Source organism: Lonchura striata, chromosome 17 (assembly GCF_046129695.1).
Source record: "Lonchura striata isolate bLonStr1 chromosome 17, bLonStr1.mat, whole genome shotgun sequence".
In the NCBI taxonomy this organism is placed as follows: Eukaryota; Metazoa; Chordata; class Aves; order Passeriformes; family Estrildidae; genus Lonchura; species Lonchura striata.
This window is the reverse complement of record NC_134619.1, coordinates 9442980-9461219: the sequence shown is the minus strand read 5'-3', so window position 1 is coordinate 9461219 and position 18240 is coordinate 9442980. Positions and strand designations below refer to the sequence as shown.

The window sequence follows — 18240 nt, the reverse complement described above, 5'->3', positions numbered from 1 at the left end:
TGCCTGCGCCGGCCCCAGCCCGGGAGCGAGCGGCAGCGCTGTCACAGGCCCGCAGGACAGCCTGCGTCGGGAGGGACCCGCAGGGACGATCGCGGCCAGCCCTGGTGGCGTGAGAGGCGCTTGGACGCTCTCCGAGGGCTCCCTCTGCCACTCTGAAATTGGTGCTGCAGGGGAGGCAGCTTGGGTGGTGCCCTGCGGGCCTGGCTGTGCCCAGGACGCTGCGAGGACTGCGCCTATCCCCAGGTGGCTTCACTGCTCCGCTCTGCCTCGGCTCCTCTCCGGAGGGCAGCGCCTGTGTCCGGTGCAGAGCCACCCGGGAGCTCCCACACCGCCAGCCCGGGGCCGCCCCGGCGGGAGGGAGCGGCAGCCGCAGCAAGGCAGCGCCGGCGGTGACGGTCCGATGGAGCCCACAGCATCTCCTGTTCTCCCGGTGATGGTTTGCTCCAGTAGGAAATAAGCATAGAAATTATAGCAGCGTGTGGTTGCCCCTTACCAGCTGCTATACCTTGTTAATTACCCACTTACTTCCTCAGATCTAAGGTCCTCATGCAACGTTAACTTACAACTGATAATGTGATTCAGTATTTGTGAAGAATAAGGAGTTACTTTATATCTCTTTTTACTCCTCTTGCTAATTAATTACATCACATAAAACCAGCAAGTCAGCATGCCCAGAAAAAAAAAAAAGGTCATATTTACATAATATTGTTGGTTTTGTTGATTTTTTTATACTGGGCAGCTCCTTGCAACAGGATACTAGTAGGTAATAAAGGTTTAGATGCATTTTGGAAGTGATGAGCCAAATTAAAGGTAAAAACATCCATCCAGAGCTGTTAAGTACCCTGTACCTAGGTAGGGAGGTCACTGTCCTACAAGCTGAAAAGTCATGAAGCTTGGCCCTTTTTTCTTGATCAATTTCCCAGCTTAAGGCAGCACATGCAACACATTTATGCTGCACTCAGATATGGAGCACTCCAGCTGGTCCCACACAGTGTTGGTTGACACAGGAGCAGTGCAGTAATGTCTCAACACCCCCTGAGAAGCAGCCAGGATAAGGAGCATTCCCTGGCTTCTGTTCCTTATCTCCCAGACTCCTTTCCCCGTGGTGGCCACGGCTGTGCTGATGCAGGGGCAGGGACAGCACTTTCCTGGCCTCTGGCCACTGATGGTGGCAAGGGGCCTCTGGCCAGCTGTGTGCCCAGTTCCTCTTGGCCTGGCCTGCAGGGGCTGTAAAGTGGCCTCATGGTGAGGAGTGCAGCACTGGGGGAGCAGCTGCTGCTGTTCTCTGCTCGTTTGTGTGGGAAGTCCCCACTGTGCTCATGGGGAGCACCCCAGCCCTGCTCAGGCCAGCTGTGTCTGTGCTGGCTCTCTCTGCAGAGCCCGAGTTGCTCCCCATCGTGCCCTGCTGTACCAACAGCCCTTCTCTGCCATGGTCTGTGCTGTCTGTTCCTGCCCTGGGCACGGGAGCCATCCCTGGGCTGTGCAACAGGAGGCACAGTGAGCACACTGGCTTTGCACTGCTCTCCATCCTGCAATCCCCTCTGAACCCTCATCCCCCGTGCTGCTTCCCCCAGTGACACACACACCCACTGCTTGGTTAGATCAGTGTTATTTCTCTCTGTGCCATCGTCGAGTGCTTGTCTGGACAGAACTTTTGTCAGTAGGGCAGGGGGAACTGGGTTCTAAGGGATGGCTTTCTGGAGGTGGTGGGGCTGTGGGATGCTTAGCATGTTGAGGGGTGGGGGGGGTTGGAGCAGGGAGTGTTAGCAGCAAAGCCTGAAGAGTTAATTTTGGGAGCTTACAACACCCCTTTCCTTCTCCTTCAGCTGCCAGGAGAACACGTGGAGGGAGAGGAGGGGAAAACCATCTCTCCCCTCTGGCAGGGCAGCAGTCCAGGATGGGGTTTGCTGGGCACCAGCAGCTTTCCTTCTGGGCTGGTGAGTCCGTACAGAGGAGGCTGGGAGCAGGGCAGAGCTGCCTGCTAGCTTCTCACCACCTGCTCTTTGGGACTGTCCTCCTGCAGGTCCTCCTCATCCGACTGCACCACGGGGGTCTCGGCCCCCTCCTCGCTGGTGTCCAGGCTGTTCAAATCCGTGGAGGCAGAGGACGTGGAGGAAATGCGAGACTTGCTCTCAGCTGCGTTGGGCACTTGCAGGGTGATCTCCTCTGGACACTGGCTGGCATCTGCCCCTGGAGCAGAGAGCAATATGAGAACGAAAAAGGCTCTTGGGGGTTTATTGCTGCCTAAGCTTCCTGGATAGCCCCTCCAAGACTCACTCTTCAGTGGGCTGTGCACTCCTGACTGCTCCCCATGTGGCTGCTGCAGTCATTCCCACCTCACACCCCCAGCTTGGCTCAGGGCAGTTGCTGCACATTCCTTCCCTGTTTTTGGCAGTGGATTCTCTTCCATCTTGCCTGAAACATGGCTCAGAGCCATGCTGTGTGAGGCTGTTGGCTGCAGCAGGCGAGGAGACTTTTGATTTGACCTCACTACAGTGTGTGAGTGGGGAGGAATGTGCTGGCACCCCTTGCTTTCCCTGCAGACCCCAGCCCAGCTCCCTGGGGTCTGGCTAGGAGGTGGAGAGGTTCTGCAGCCTTCCTGCTCAGCACAATGAGCTCTGCAGCATGGAGGGGACCTTGGGAGTTGTGACAAGGCCCTGGGTGCTCCAGAGAAGCTTCAGAACAAGGGAATTGGACTCACAGTCTTTGGAAAGTGCCTGGGCTCTTCTGTCTTCTGCAGCACAAGGAATTTACAGGGGTCTGTATGTCTGGGCTGTGGAGGTGGTTACTGATGTGGAACAGCCCAGTATGAGGGTTGTTCACACACCCAGCACCAATGTCTGCCTTTGGGTGGATCTGCCCACAGGGTGGCTGGGGCTGAGGAATGACTCAGTGTGGGCACTGCGGGCAGGAAGGGCTTCCAACCTGGCCCACAAAGGGCTTGGGACTGCACATACCTGGCAGAGACCCAGCAATGCTGCTCTCCTCTGTCCCACAGCCCAGAAACACATCCACAGTGTCTTGGTCTGACAAGTCCAGCACATCCATCTGCTCCAGCATGTCCACGTTCACCTCCATGGAGGAAATGCTGCCTAAAGGGGCTGCAGAGACAGAGACCAGTGAAAAGGTGAGTGATAGTTCCAGGAAAAGGGCACCATCAGCTCTGTGCAGGCAGGACCCTGAGGTGGGAGACCAGCCTTGCCACAGGGAACTGAATTCTACTTGCTGATAAGAGGTCCCAGAAAAATCATGTTTCCTTGAAAAATCCCTCTGGAAGCCCCTGCTGTGTCACTGCAGTCCTTGTCCCTGCTCCAAAATGCAGCCAGACTCTACAGGGCACCAGCCTGGGTACCCATGTGCCTTCGGTGAAGGGGTGTGAGTAATCCATGGCACAGCCACACACAGCCACTGTGGTCCCGTCTTGGCTCAGGACATGCATGTCCTGTTTAGATGGGGGTGTCCCTCCGATCTCCAACCCTGTGTCACTGTCCTCTGGAACACCCCCTTTACACTGGGGATGTCCCTCCAATCTCCAACCCTGTGTCACTGTCCCCTGAAACACCCGCTTTACACTGGGGATGTCCCACCAATCTCCAACCCTGTGTCACTGTCCCCTGAAACACCCACTTTACACTGGGGATGTCCCACCAATCTCCAACCCTGTGTCACTGTCCCCTGGAACACCCACTTTACACTGGGGATGTCCCACCAATCTCCAACCCTGTGTCACTGTCCCCTGGAACACCCCCAGCCCCATGCTGGTGCCCACAGCACGTACGTCTCCGGTGCTCGATCTGCAGGTGAGACATTGGGAAGAAGAAATCCACATCATGCTGGAAAACCTCCTCAAAGAACTTCTGCCGGTCCCGCAGCTTCAGCTGCTGCTGCTGTATTTGCTCTGCATCCAGGTTGCGCTGGGCCTGCTCCATGTCAGCTGGGGAGAAAAGGTGAGGAGAGTTGAAGCAGGCAGGGCTGTCTGAGCCCTTCTGCCTGCCCCAGCTCACACTGCATGGCTGTGCTGCATGGTTGGTGGTTCCCTTCTGCTCTGCTTTACCAGCACACATTGGTTTAGTCACTGTGGATAGATGTTGCACACCAGAAGAGCAGCGTCACCAGCACTTGCTGTGCTGGAGCCTCAGATCCCTCCCCTGAGGTGCAGGGCAGCCAGGAATGGAGAGCTCATCCACTGCGCTCACAACTGCTGAAGGGAATTATCAAGGGGGAAGGGGAGCTGGTGTGAGATCAGCCGTGGTTTGCACACTTCTAAGTTTCAGTTTCCCTGCTACCAAACAGAGGGTGTTCGTGAATGCTAACGAGCAGGGGAACTCCCAGGGTCAAGAGCTGGCCTTAGTGCTCCAGGCTTTCTGGGCTGAAGGATGTATAAGGAATGAAAGGAACTGGCAACCCTGTCACCCCTACGCATGCACAGCCTGCCTGTGCACACCCCCGCCACCACCGTCACTATAAATGCAGCCGCACCCACGCTCCAGGCTCCTGCTCACATCGCCGCTCACAGCCAGCTTGGCTTCTGCCTGCACAAACATTTTCATTCCTGTAATTCCTCAAGCAGTTCACTGCCGGTGCTTGTGTCCCCAGCTCACGGGAGGGAGTGATGGGAGCCCTTGGGCTGTTGTTGAAGGAGCTTGTTGCTGCATCCCCGGTCTTGGTTAGCTTCCTTTTGTGCTGGGTACCCAAAATAGCAAGGACTCAAGTGGCACAGAGAGGCTGTGGCTGGTGGCCCCAGCTGTTCCCAGGCTGGTGCTTGACCTCAGCCATTCCACATTTCCTTTCTGCTGCACTTGGCCCAACCAGCACAAGGAAAATGTGATTATTGGAGCAGGCAGTGTAATAACCAAGGAAACCAAACAAACATCCTGTGCTTTGCCTGAGCACGACCCAAACCCTCTGCTCCTCCAGGCTGGGGAGGAGGGAACAGAGGGAGCAGCATCCCCACCCTGTCTGGCAGGAATAGGGGCAAGGACAGCAGGGGAGCTGGCTGCCAGCAGCATGGAGCAGCACAGGAACCATGTAGGACAAAGGTGCTGAGCCTGGTGAGATGTCATGGAGATCAGTGTCACATCTTCCTGAGAGCTCTTCCAGGGCTTCTCTGCATCCTGTTTCTGGGACATCCTTCAGTGAAACCCCATCATCTGCAGGTGCCTGCCCCGGCAGGCTGGGCTGTGCTGGCAGCACCATGTGGGGATGCACCGTGACTCAGGGCGACTCACCACGCACTCTCCAGAAGAGGCTCTGGTCCTCTTCTGGCTGCTCAGCGTCTTCCTGCAATGCCTGGGGCAGCAATCCAGGCTGCCTGAAGGGCTCTTTGCCTTGGTGTGTCTGACCAAAGCACCGGTGCCTGCTCTGGTGCCGAGGCTCAGTGCAGGGCCCAGGATGGTGGTGCCAGTGAACCTTTCCTCCTGGGAAAGCCAACTCACCAGGCTGCTGGGCTACAGCAAAAACCTCTGGCCTCCGTGTGCTATCTGCAGAATGAAGCCAGGGACAAGGAGGGGGTGATCAAGGTACCGATTATGGAGCTGTCTTCCTTCAGCAGCTGGCTGTCCCAGGCAGAGCTGTGCTCCCCAGCCCAGCTGTGCTGAATCCATGGCAAACTGCCGCAGTTCACCTCACCGAGGAGAGCCCATTGGGCTCCAGCTGTAGGGAGGCTGGGCTCAGGGCAGAGGCTGTGCTGGCTCTGGGATTCAGGGTGACAGACCAGCTCTCCACGGGATGTCCTGCCAAAGGGATCTCGGTGTGGAGGTAAGGAGCAGTGTCCATATCCCTCTGCAGTGCAAATACAAAGTGAACCAGAACGCTCTTGGTTTCTGTTCTGAGTGCCATGAATATGGCTGATCTGGGTGTTAATTCTCTCCCCAGCATGTGACCGATACTTGGAGTAAGTAAGTGTGCTTGGGGAGAGTGATGACGGCTGCTGGTGGCAGCATTCCTGTGGGCGCCAGGGTTTCTCTTGAGGGAGAAATTAGCAGGACCTGTTTATGAACTTGTTTTCGAGCGCTGGTCGCGGAGCTGGGCACGAGCACTGAGATCCCATTATGTAAGGAACGCCGGCAGCGGGAGTCAGCAGCTGGGGCTGCGCTTGGCCCTGCCTGACCCGTGACCGCGGTGAGAGTCGGGGATGGAGCCTTCCCCCTCGCACGGCTCTTCCGGGCCCAGGGCGAGCCAACAGCCCTGCCAGTGTGGCTGCCCTCGGCAGCCTCGCCGGGGACATAAAGGAGCGCGGCGTTCCCTGCCGCGGCCCTTCCCGTGTGACGGCCGGTCACACTGCGTGGCTGTCAGCCGCGGGATTGTCTCATCCCGCTGGCATGTTCCCACCGCGGGACACGTTAGCACACACAATGCGGCCCCTGTGCACCGTGGGGGATCTGTCGGTACCTGCTGGTGGCCTGGCTTTTATTACTATTGTCATGGTTATTACTACAGCCCGCTCAGCCGAGGGTCGGAGGCTGATCAGCATTCCGAGCCAGGCTCTGCCCCGCTGGCTGAACCGCCCAGCGCGGCTGCGGCGGCTCCGAGCGCCCCGCTGCCTTCCGATCCTTCCGGCTCTCACGGCTTCTTCGCCAGCGCTGCTTGGACAGGAGCTGGGGCCAAACACTGCTGCAGAGTTTGGGCGGGCAGGATTCCCCGCAGGAAGGGCAGGCAGGGATTTCCTTCTCACCTGCTGCTAGGCAGATGGCCGCAGGGTGGCTGTGGGCAAGGACGATGGCCTCAGTGGTCCCTCTGCCCTGCCAGGGCACACCAAGAAGCCACTACTCCTCGCGTTGTGTGGGCTTGTGGCCACGCTGTGGTGGGGAAAGGCGTGGGAGGCTTGGGAGGCAAAGCTCTGTCAGCTCTCCCATCCACACCTTCGCCAAAGCAGGCTCGGGAGAGGAGCAGCTCCTGGAATGCACTTTGGATGGGGCAGGGGCCGGACGGGGCTGGAGGATGCTGGGAGCACCAGCTCAGGGTGTACCTTTGCACTGGGAGGGAATGTGCTTTTCATCCCTCATGGCCGTTGGGATCCTGGCACACCCACTCTGTGCCGGTAAATAGGAGGGGTGTGTTTGGGTTGGGAGAAGGATTGTTAGTGAAGGCACAAGGCCAAGAAAGAATGGGAATGGCCTTTTCTTGAGGCCACAGCTCTGCAATATCTTGCAGAGATTTCGAGGGATTTGAAGAAGGTCCTCAAAAATAACATGGGCTGTAGAAAGGAGCAGCAGGTGCTGGCAAGGTGAGCAGAGTTTAAGTGGGAGGTTGCTCCAAGCAAAGGTCAGTTCTCTGATTAATGAAAGGGCTGAAGTAAGCTGGCTTTTGCCCTTCTCCCTGAGCCTTCCTGGAGCCCAAACCCCTGATTCTGTTCCTCCAGAGAAGTCCAGTATGCCCCACTGCCCCCAGCTTGCCAGAATGCACCTTCCCCACCCCCCAAGTTTGTAAGGAGATAGGTGGGGGACAGTGCAGCTCCTCAACTGCCTCGGCATCTTCTGTGAGGCTGTGCACAGTGGCAAGCCCTTCCCTGTCACCCTGCCTCAGCACAACCCCTGCAGAACAAAGATAACTCCCAAGGGCTTTCAGCTCCCTCAGCCTTGGGAGAAGTGGCTGGAGAGGAGAGCTGGGAAAGCCCAGACAATCACGCAGGGTCAGGCCATGCAGAGATGGGATGCTCAGACGCCGGCTGCCTGAGTGTTAATGCCCTGCACAGTTCTCCATCGGCACGTCTGACCTCGTGTTGCAGCAGCACAGCAAAAAATAACCGTAGTCCTGATGAGAGGAAATGCACCGGCCGAGTGCGAGGGAGGCAGTGGTTTTGGCAGGGCTGCTTGCTGGGAAAAGCAGGAGGGGGTGGGGGGAATGGGGGAATGGAGAGAGGACACGACACCTCGTAACCCCTGTGTGTGCCGTGGTTTCATCGCCCGCACTCCTCCGAGCGATCTCCAAATCCCCTGCGTCTCAGCACTAAAAATATCCTTCCCTGCCGCCCGGAGCTCTTCCCCGGCAGAGGCTGTGTCATAAGACCCTGCTATTTGCGGGGCCCTGCTTCCTTTCACGCGAGGAGAAGCATGAGAAGGGAGCAGCGCGGTGCCCGAGGCACGGCAGGCGCGACCCGGGCACGGTGCCTGGCAGGCTGCCCCTCTGCAAGCCCCGCTCCCCCGGCTGCCGCTCGCCCCGCCGCTCGCCACGGAGTTTGCTCTGCCCAGCATCCTCAGCCCTGCGGGTACGGGGGGATCCGCTCTTTCCGGGAGCCGCGGGGCTCTGAGGGCTGCCGGTGCCGCTCCAAAACAAGCCCGTGACCCAACAGGTTTCCGAGCTCTGCCACTTCCCAAGCAGGTGTCCCTCAAATCCCCCCGCTCCCCGAGCATCCCCGTCCCAGGCACGGAGCTCCCCGCGCAGCCCCTGCCCTAAAGCAGCGGGGCCGGCAGCAGGTTGGTGCAGCGAGGGGGGACGGCCGGGACCGGAGGCTCGCGGGGCGGCGAGCGGGGCACAGCCGCTTTGCCAGGGGCATCAGGTGGGCGCTGCGGGGAGGATGGACGGGATGTGGCATCCGAGCCCTGCCCGCCCGCCCGGCGCGGTGCCCCTCTCCCATCCCGCCGAGCCCACCGCGCGGTCGGCGCTTACCGGGCAGCCGCCGGCTGCGGCTCTGCGCGCCGGGCCCCGACATGCGGCTGCTGCGAGCGGGCCGGGCCGGGCCGGGGGACGGGGATGAGTGCGGCCCCCCCGCCGCCGCCGCTCTCCCAGCCGCGCTGCGGGGCGGCGCTCGGCGCGGGGCGGGACCGGCGCGCCCATCACCGCGGCACCGCGGCCGCGCCTCCCGCCTGCCGCCCGCCGGGGTCCCGCACCGCCGCTCCGGGGCCGCCGGGAGTCCTGCGGCGGGGATGGGGTCTGCCGTGCGCAGGCAGAGTCAGAAGGTCCCCGGGAAGGGTCGCCAGCCCCCTTGGAGAGCAGGGTCCCCGTGCGCGCTACCCGGTCCTCTCCGGTGCTCACGGAGTGCCCCCGTGCAGGGTCCCTGGCCCCGAAGAAGGGTCCCTGCAGAGGGTCCCTCCCCAGCACAGCCGCCCCAGCAGAGATCAGCGCAGTGGTGGGCTGCAGGTGCCCTGCTCCGGCAGGAGCTGTGCCCCGCGTGGCAGGAGGTGGGCAGGGGGAGGCGGGAGAGGCAGGGGCTCTGCCTGGCCAGCGAGAACAGTTACCATTCATGCTTGCTTTTTCTTTGCTTATCTTCTCAAAATACCCAGTTCACGCATTCCCACGGGAGAGAGGACAGCATGATGTACTGATAGGCCCTCCCCATCTCACTCCTGGCCTCGTGAGACCCTTATCCCCGGCAGACCCCACTCTGGGGTGCTTTCTCCCACGTTCAGCCTTGCACATCAGGGCTGCTCCTTGGCAGGGCCAAGGACTTGGCCGCCGCCTCCTTCCTGTGTCTCAGCAGGGTGAGTCAGTGCCTCGCCGTGCCCAGCGCCAGCTCTGCCCGGAGCCTGGTCAGTGCCAAGCCGGAATGGGGGACATCCACTGTGCCCTTTGCTGTGACTGGAAGGGAGTTTCCAGTGTCTGTGGTGTGTCCCGCCTGTCCCGTTCTCAGTGTGTTCCCCTCTCTGACTGCATAACAAAAGATAACTGGGTATTGTTTGTGTCCCAGCTCTATTTTGGCTACTGTTGCTCTGCTGTCCCCCCTATGTCTCCTGGGACCTCTTGTTGCTGAAAACCGTCTTTGTGCTGGGTACCCGGAGCCTGCACCCTGGTGCTGGCTTCAGCTTTCACGGTGGTTTTGAATTTTGTCCACGTAAATGTTTCTCCCTATCCATATGCACTCCTAGTCTTTCCTGCTTGATGTTTGCACGTGGTGTGGGATGCCAGCACTGCAGTTTGGGGGGACCAAGCTGGTGTAGCACGAGGGGGGGGGGTTATGGTCTCTGAGCATCTGCATGACCAAATCTCTGCTGGGTACCTGCCGGCACTGGCTTGTTCACAGCTCCGTGTGGCCTCGGGGCAGCATCAGCCTGTCGGCACCGTCCCTGCTGCCCCCCTGCCCTGCCCTGCCCTGGCCGGCCCTGCCAGCAGAGGGGCGAGGAGGCAGGGCCGGGGAATTAGCTCAGGTCTCTGCTATGTGACACGTCTGTGTCTCTTGGCACCAGGCGCTGCTGCGAGGCGTGGAGGCTGTTTGTGCGCACACGAGTTTCCGGAGCACCCCGAGGTCCCCAGAGCTCACTGCATCCCGAATCCCGCTGCGGGGACGGCGCATGTGGGTGCTGCCCGTGCAGAGTGACACGTTCCCAGATCCCTCGCTGTTGTGGCCCCTTCATCCTGCCTTGCCGGGAGGGCGTTGGAAAAGCACTGATATCATCGGCACAGAGCCTGACTCATCCTGGCTCTTCAGCACAAGCCGTGCCGCTCAGCGGGGCACACATTTTATTCCAATTAAACCATTGCAGGCAAGCCAGCTCTACATAATGATTTTTTTTTTTTTTTTTTTTTTTTTTTTTTTTACACGTAGCAAAGCGTGCCTGCTCCGGGCCAAAAGGTGAGAGGGGACAGAAGTGATGCTGGAGTCAGTGGAGAATCTCCACCTCTGGTACGGAGCCCTAAGAATAAGTCTTGCCAGAAACCTGCAGGGTCTGTCTCGGCTGCCGCAGCATCCCTGCCTCCCCTGTGCCTCCAGTGCAAGCTCACAGCACTGTCTTGTGTCAAGAGCCCTCCCCTTATCCAGGTCACAAGCCCAGGTTGGAATGTCACCTCTTCTCTCCACGACACGCAGTCCAGCTCCTGCCAAAAGACCCCGGGGGGGGCAGCATCAAAGTGCCCCTGTCACTGTGAGAAAATGTAAGGTGACTTGTTCCTCCTGCCCTTCCTGCTCAGGTTTTTCCCCTTTATTAGAGGTTTGGGAGGTGAGTCAGGGAGCTGCGGGGTGAGGATGGAGCTGCGGAGGAATTGGCAGCTAAGGAAAAGGCAAACCAGTTCCAGGCACAGGTGAATCACTTGCTGGTGAAAATACATCTTATTCTCTGGGAGGCATGCGTGGATGGGCTGGGAGTGAGCTGCAGCTTGACTCCATCAGAAAATTGTGGAGTCAAGGAAAAAAAAAAAAAACAAGGCAAGGCAAGGCTGCTTTTCCAGTAAATGAGGCGATACATTGCAAGGGAGCAGCCTGCAGCCGGCAAAGCTCCAGCAGCCCGTGGTCCTGTGGCTCCCTTAAAAGGGGCGATTTTAGCCTGGGACAGCGGGGAGACAGAAAAACCATAAACACCCTCAGAGGAATGTGGCTGCCGAGAAACGAGAATCTCCGCAGGCGAGGCGAGGTGGGGGGAGCCTGGATGGGGTTTGCACCACCTCTCCATGCTTGGAGTCAGCCGGTTCCTTGGCCATGCCCTGTCCCGAGGGAAAACCCCCTGTCCCAGTGCTGACAGTCCCTGTGTGGTGCTGGGAGAGGCTTCTGCCAAGCCCCAGGGGTGTTATGTCCCCATGTCCTCAGGCCCCATGCCATACAGACATTCCTGATTGCCAGCTGCTGGCAGGAGAGTAGGTAGGGCTGGGAGGTGCTGTGCAGGCAGCAGGACACCAGCTTCGGCCACAGAAGGAGCAGGCACGGCTGATAGAGGGTGCCTGTCCCAGAGGAATTTCCTCTTCATCATATCCCACTTGTTTATGGGCAGCTGAGTTATTCTCCACAGACTTTGCTCTTAGTTCCGTGGAGCAACCCTGTGTGTCCTGGGGCATTGTGCAGGTTCTTGGGAAGAGCCCTTGGGGCTGGCTTGACCCTGCAGGTAGCTGTGGGCATGTGGTGATACCTCTGGGCCAGGCTCTCCCCTACCTGTCCAGACTGGTAGCAAATGTGCCTGACTGAGATGACCATGCTGCTTGCTTTTCTTCCAGGACTGATGAAGCTGCAGCATGTGGCACTTGTCTGTAAATAAATGCTGTAGTTCGTTGTTTTTGTTGATCTTTCATAAAGAAATAGTATTTGGTTTTCACACCCCAGCTCTTTTTGCATTAGATTTGGGTACATGCAGTGTTTGCAGAGTTGTGGTTTCCAATTGCTCCGGGTTCCTGGGGCTGGAGGTGTCTGGCTGTGGTGGCACAGCTGCCCCGGGGGTGAGGGTACCTGTGCACAGAGCAGTCCCACTTATGAGGGTCCTGGTACTAGTCATGTTCATGAGCTGGTGCAAAGCAGTGTCTCCAAGAACAAAGCTATCCCCAGCAAAGAGAGGGGGCTGACATGACCAGCCTCCACAGCAATGCCACCAAAGCAGGCAGGAAACTTTCTGTTCCCCTTCTTGCTGGAGCCAAAGGGATTCCTGGAGCAAGAGCTGGGATCAAGCCACAGACATGCAAAATCCCAAATAATGCCACAAAGGCCATGCAGCCTTGGGAATTACTGAGCCAGGGTCTGGGCAGAAGGTTTTGGAGCTGTAGGCTCTGATGTTTAGTCTTTTGACCTTTCAAACGCTCTGGGTTTTGCTTCCCACCCTTCATTGTGTTCTCCTGTGCTGTTCAAGAGACTCAAGCCAAGCAAAGAGTTCCTTGCCCTGTCCGGAATCCTGCTGCTGGCAGCGGGCACTGTCCCATGTCCCTGACTCTTGCCGCACCTTGAGTGGGCAGCAGCGGCTGTGGTGGGCAGGGGGTGGGGGCCTTTAGGGTGAGGGTGCTGCTAGCGGGGCGCCGTGGGCGCTGGTTCCTGGAGGTGGATGCAGAGTGTGGGCAGCGGTGGATGCTGGCAGAGCCCCGGCGAGATGCGATGCGGGGAGGTGCGGGGCTGCGGGATCGCGGGGCGAGGGGCCGGGGGTGTCCCTGGACGCTCGATGGCCTCGGCCCAGCCCCCTCCTTAATTAGCCGCGGCCGAAGCCGCTCATTAGCGGCGACTGGGGACGGGTGCCCTCCCCGCGGAGGCGGGAGGGAGGGGAGCGCCGCCGGCCCCGGAGGTGCGGGCACCGGCACCGGCACCGGCAGCGGAGCGGGGCTGGAGCCCGAGCCCGGCGGAGGGATGGGACAGCGGCGGGGCCCGGCCGTGCTGCTCCTCGCTCTGGGTGAGGGGATGCCCGGGCGGGGGGACCGGGCGGTGTCCGGGGTGTCCGCGGGGAGGGGGCGATGCGATGATGTGTCCCCTTCTTCCCTCCCTCTCTGCCTTCGTCCGGGCGGGGTCCGCGCGGCTCCCCCCGGCGGCTCCCGCTGCCGGGGCCGCTGTCCGCCCCCGCCGCCGCTGTCCCCCGCCCCGGGCCGGGGGTGCCGGTGTGGGGGTGGCAGCCCGGGCTGACTGGGCTCGGCTCGCCCCGTGTCCACCCCGACAACGCCGGGCAGAGCCGGGCGCAGCGGGGGCTCGAGGCTGTCCTGCGTGGAAGGGGCCGCTCGCCCAGCCGGGGCACCCGGGGAGGGGTCCCCAGAGGTGCCGGTGCTCACTCCGCTCCCCCGGTGCTGGCAGGGCACCTGGCCGGGCTGCTGGCAGCGGGACCCGCTTGCGCCGACGCTTACCGCGGCCTCTCGGACTGCGTCCTCAAGCTGGGGGACAGCATGGCCACGTACGAGGAGGAGGAGGGCATCGAGCTGCAGGGGCTGCACCGAGTCTGCAGGTGAGTACGGTGCGTGGCCAGCCTGGCTTTTGGCAGTCCTGCCCTCCTGAGTCCCGGCGTGCCTGCACACACACATGTGCTCCACATCTCACTCCGGTTTCAGACTGACACAGCGAGCTTCTTTTCTCTGTCTGTCCACCCATCCATCTCCTACTTGTCTCCCATCGGAGTTTGTATCCCTGGTCCTTGGCAGCAGCTCTAGCCCCCAGCACTGATCCCATCAGCCCCGGCATGGCTGCAGCCAGGAGGAGCGGGGCTGGAGGGACCCTAATCGCTCTGCATTCCAGGAAAATCTCCCCTGGACCCCGCTGCTCTGCCCCAGCGCCCAGGAGCAGCCTGCACTGGGCACCACATGCGGCCCAAAACAAGCCTTCTCCCTCCCTGTCTAGACCCTTCATCCTTCAGGCTTGGATTTGTCCCAGTCCTGGTTTGCCCAAGTTTGTAACAGTGTCCTGAAATGATGATACTGGGAGGATGTTAACTTTAAAAGAACTGAAGAAAAGCTGGGCAATGAGGGGTTGTGTTGGGCAGATTTGGGGAAAGGTCTGCTTAAAATGCAGACGAGGTGAAGCAGCAAGGCGGACGTAAAATGTTTGCAGAGATAAATGGAGGCAGCTTTGCATCTCCAGAGTAAGTTGTGGGGAGTAAGTTTTAAGTTCCTTGTAACAGGAGTAACAAGGAAATGCAGATGGAAATGAAAGGAAAACTCACGTGCCTGGGGGAGGTGGAAACCAGGCAGAGCAAGGTGGAGGGCTGAGTGCCCGGGGGTGATGCTTTCTGAACTGCTGGAAACCACCCTGCAGGCTGTGACCTGCTCTGTATTCCCCCTTCTCCAGGAGACAGCCTGGATCAATATAACCAGCCTCTATGAGGCCTGCCTAGGGTGGGTTGAAATGGGAATTGCTCTGGTCTGGACAGAATTGATCCTTTTTGGTTTGTTTGGGGTTTTTTTTAAAGGAGGCTTCTGGGTATTAGAAAACACCCTAGCAGTCAGCTCAGCCCATGGTGCTGCTGGCTGCTGGAGAAGAGATTCCTTTGCTGAAGCTCATGTGAAACATGTGAGCTGAGTTTTTCCTGCAAGTCAGAGGCACAGACCATCACCAAAGAGGTCCTGGGATCTTCCCTGACAGGAATCTGATGATGTCCCAGCTTCCTGCCAGGAAGTATTTCTGAATTATTTGCCTTTGATGCTCAGCTTTATCCACTGCTGCTTGCATTTCTGGAGCTGGTCCCCTCTCCAGGAGGGTGGGAGGGATGGACAGGGAAGCAGAAGTTGCTGTGGGGGGCTGATGGTGTCCCAGCTCAGTGTGCAGAGCTACCCCAGAGCCGGCCAGCAAGGTGCTTGCCAGCAGCCTGCCTGCCTGAGCAGATGGGGGCTGTGAAGGGTGAAACACTGGGAATTGCCCTCCCAGCTGAAAGCAGATCCAGGCTGGAGCTGCCATTCTCCTTCACCTTCCCGAGCTTGTCTTGCCTGAAGACATGGGTCAGGTTTAACTCTTACCTGTCAGAGCTGCTTGCTGCTGCTGCAGATCGGGAGCGAGCGCCGGAGGTTGCCAGGGTTGGCACCAGCTTTTCTCATTATCTGGGGACGTTTATTCTGCCACAGTGACTCAGTTTAATGAACTCCCTCACAGCTGGCGTTCTGACGTAAGCCCCGGGTCTAAGCAAGCAGAGTGCTCAGGTTTGCCTGTCTGCACAAAGTGTCATCTCCAGCACAGTGCACTCAGCACCGTGCTGTCCTTTTCAGGTGCACAGTGTCCCCTCTCAGCCAGCTGGACTGTATCCCCTTCCTGACGGGTAACATGTGTGCCTGTGTGTTGGCAGACACAGTGAAGGTGTCAGAGCAATTGCTCCTGTCCTCTAGACTCCTGTCTTCCAGCTTGCAGGGAGCTGGGCATGGTGCCCAGCCCCAGCCCATGTGGGACAGAACAGCAGAGCAGCTCCTGCTTTATTCCTGCAGGACCACAGGTTAGCTTTGTCTGTTTTGTCTTTTCCCTCTGGTAGTCTCCAAAAGCCTCTTTCCACTGAACAGCTTCTACTTGTGAAAGTAATACCCAGCAGATAAATGGAGATGATTCTAATGAGAACACAGTGAATAACTCCTCCTGCCCCTGCCCGTACCTCAGGAAAAGCTGAGACAGCCTGTGGGAGCTCTTGTCCTTCTCCGTGCTTTGTGCTCCCATTTGCCCTTGACTCTGCTTGGAGAAAGTGATGAATGAGATGTGCTGGGCCTTTGTTTGCAGCCTGTGTGAGATACTCAGGGAAACATTTGTTGATGGAAAATAATGGATTTTATTGACTTCCAGAGAAAAGCGGGGAGGGGAGAAAAAAGGAATAAATAATTTCAGTGTTTTGAGATTTGGAGTTTTAGCCAAGACGCTCTGGCAGATGATGGAGGGGATGAATAGTCTGGGAAACTTGCACAAAACACAAGGGTTGCTGCTGCTCAGAGGGCAGGCTCAGGGCAGCAAGGCTCTGCCTGGCATCCTGCACTCTGGGAGTGCAAAGGGGCTGACAGTGTGGTGTCTCCCTGGCTGCAGGTATTGGGATGAATTCCACACTTGTACCCTGACAGTGCTCTGGGAATGCCAGAAGGAAGCAGCAGCTGTCTGGGAGATGCTGAGAAGGGAGTCCCAAAAAAACAAATTTCAAGGCAGCTTGTTCCACCTCTGCAGCCCCAGCATGGCCCAAAGCTCTGCCTGGACCCGCGTTCCCAACATTTCCATCCTCAGCATGCCCCTCATCGTCACTTGGCTGAACTTATAAACTGCAGCTCTGTGAGTATCCCAACAAAAGTGGTGGCAATGTGTGGTGTGGCACCTTTCAGATCTATTTTCCAAACCTTTGAGGAATACACTGCGTGGAGCTCAGAAACTCCTGGCTCCATCCTGCGCCTGTGAGACATGGAAAAGCTTGGCAGCATCTCCAGGGTGTTGAAATTTCTCTGTAATTTGGAATAACTCCTCTCCCACTTCTGCCTCAAGGCACGGGCACAGATCTGGCTGTCAGGAGATTTGGGAACTTGTAAATACAGGGCACAGGACTTGGGGAGAAATGATAAATTCTGGAAAAAGGATGAATGCTGGATACTTCTGCACTCTTCTGTGGCAACTGAAAGGAAATCTGTTTATTTTGCTGACTCTTTCCACCAGATAAACTCTCCAGGGTTTTGATTTGGGCACTCAAAAAATGGGTATTTTCCCCACTGCTCCATGAGGTACAGGGGATGGTGTCTGTCCTGTACTGGCCTTCCTTCTTTGAGGACAAGGTAAAACCCCTGCTGAACAATAATCACAGTTGCATGACTTCTCTTGCACACATCTGAATTCCTGAGTAACTTCTGTGTTATGTGTAAATCCCTGTTCTGTGGACAGAGGTGAAAAATACTTGGGGGGAGTATCAAGCTAGGAGGACAAAAGGGATTTATAGCAACTCTTCTGCTTTAAAGCTTTCCCCAAGGTACCTGTAAGCAGCTGTGGGTAGAAGTGTGTAATTCCAGAGTATTAAAGTTTGTTGTAGAGCCAACAGCGTGGCAGAAGTTATTTTCCTGGCTCTTGCTCGGCATCACAGTCTCCTCTTGTCTCCTTTGTGGCTCAGAGTGCTGTCAGTTTTGCAGCTTCAGCACAAGTATGGAAGTATGTGGAACAAAGGGGTGTTTGCAAGTGATTTCTGAGCATGTTGGAGAAACACAACATTATTGGTTAGCCCAAGGCAGTCTGTGCTTTAAGGATGCTGATGGATCTCTGTGTCCTGCCTGGATGCACAGGGCCATGGGGTGTGTGCTCAGTATGAGCAGGGAAACAGGGCTAATCCACAGATCCTACCAGATGCATTCCAGGCAGTGGGCAAGCTTCTAGAGCAAAGGATCTTTTTCCTAACAGTGGTGTTGGGTCATGCTGCTTTCCTCTGGCATTCACGTGTTCTTCCTCTTACCTTCACTATCCCTCACCCCTCTGCTCCTGCAGCAGCAGCAGGAGATAATGAAGAAATTGGGGCAAATTCCAAGAAATAAGCCAGGGCAGAGCAGCTGGTGTTCAGATAGCACCTCAGTGCACGAGTTGTTGCTTATGTATTCAGTACTCAGCATCTGGGGCACAAAGCCTTAGGGCGAGCAGTGGAGAAAGGGTAAATCAGAGCATGGTAAAACCTGGAGTGAACCACTCGGATGCTTCATTTCTTTCTTTGTACTCCATGCCAACAGCACTGTTTGCTGTTTGATCCTGTTCCCCCTTCCCCTGTTAACTTTAGTGACTGGGGGAAGCTGAAGCAGGGGAGAATCATGTACAACCACGACTGGAATATTTTGGCTCCAAATCCTGTACCTGTTCTTTGTTTAGAACAACAGTTTAATGCCGTTAAGAAAGGACAAGTAAGCACAGCCCCCTAAAATCCCACAAGCCTTGCCTTCTCTTTGACTTTGGCAATTCCTCTCTTAAAATTTTCTACATTGAAACAGCTTTGGGGAAAGGAAAGGTAAAAGAATCAGATTGGCAAGAAATCTTTTTGCAAAACCATGGACGCAAATGGCTGACTGCCACTGCCACTGTCTCTGAGAAGAACAGGTCTTGGGACATATCTTCCCTGGAAGCAAATCCCTCAACTATTGCACACAAAAGATTCATTGATAAACAAAGACCATCTGCCACTGTTCTGGTATGGAGCAGCAGAATTTTTTTTTTGTAAGCCAAAGGTG

General features: G+C 57.5%; 2 protein-coding genes and 1 long non-coding RNA gene across 4 annotated transcripts; 2 read left to right on the top strand and 1 right to left on the bottom strand.

The window, feature by feature from the left end:
• Window positions 1-1593: 1593 nt before the first annotated feature.
• On the bottom strand, window positions 1594-9343 carry DBNDD2 (dysbindin domain containing 2). 2 transcript variants are annotated; one of them, XM_077787026.1, is made up of 4 exons: window positions 9177-9343; window positions 3779-3934; window positions 2958-3101; window positions 1594-2190 (listed from the first exon to the last, which is right to left on the bottom strand). In XM_077787026.1, the coding sequence occupies exons 1-4, from the start codon at window positions 9181-9183 to the stop codon at window positions 1982-1984; spliced, it is 516 nt and encodes a 171-aa protein (XP_077643152.1). In that variant the 5' UTR covers window positions 9184-9343; the 3' UTR covers window positions 1594-1981. The 2 variants fall into 2 exon arrangements, with proteins under 2 accessions (XP_077643152.1, XP_021383579.2); XM_021527904.2 differs by lacking the exon at window positions 9177-9343 and adding an exon at window positions 8608-8734.
• On the top strand, window positions 8177-10426 carry LOC144247188 (uncharacterized). The gene is made up of 2 exons (XR_013340900.1): window positions 8177-8414; window positions 10122-10426. It is a non-coding gene; the product is annotated as an uncharacterized LOC144247188 (long non-coding RNA).
• Window positions 10427-12923: 2497 nt separating this feature from the next.
• On the top strand, window positions 12924-17072 carry LOC110469308 (neuritin). Its single transcript, XM_021527905.2, has 3 exons — window positions 12924-13007; window positions 13400-13547; window positions 16088-17072. Exons 1-3 carry the CDS (start codon window positions 12965-12967, stop codon window positions 16311-16313), a joined length of 417 nt encoding a protein of 138 aa, XP_021383580.1. The 5' UTR covers window positions 12924-12964; the 3' UTR covers window positions 16314-17072.
• Window positions 17073-18240: the final 1168 nt, after the last annotated feature.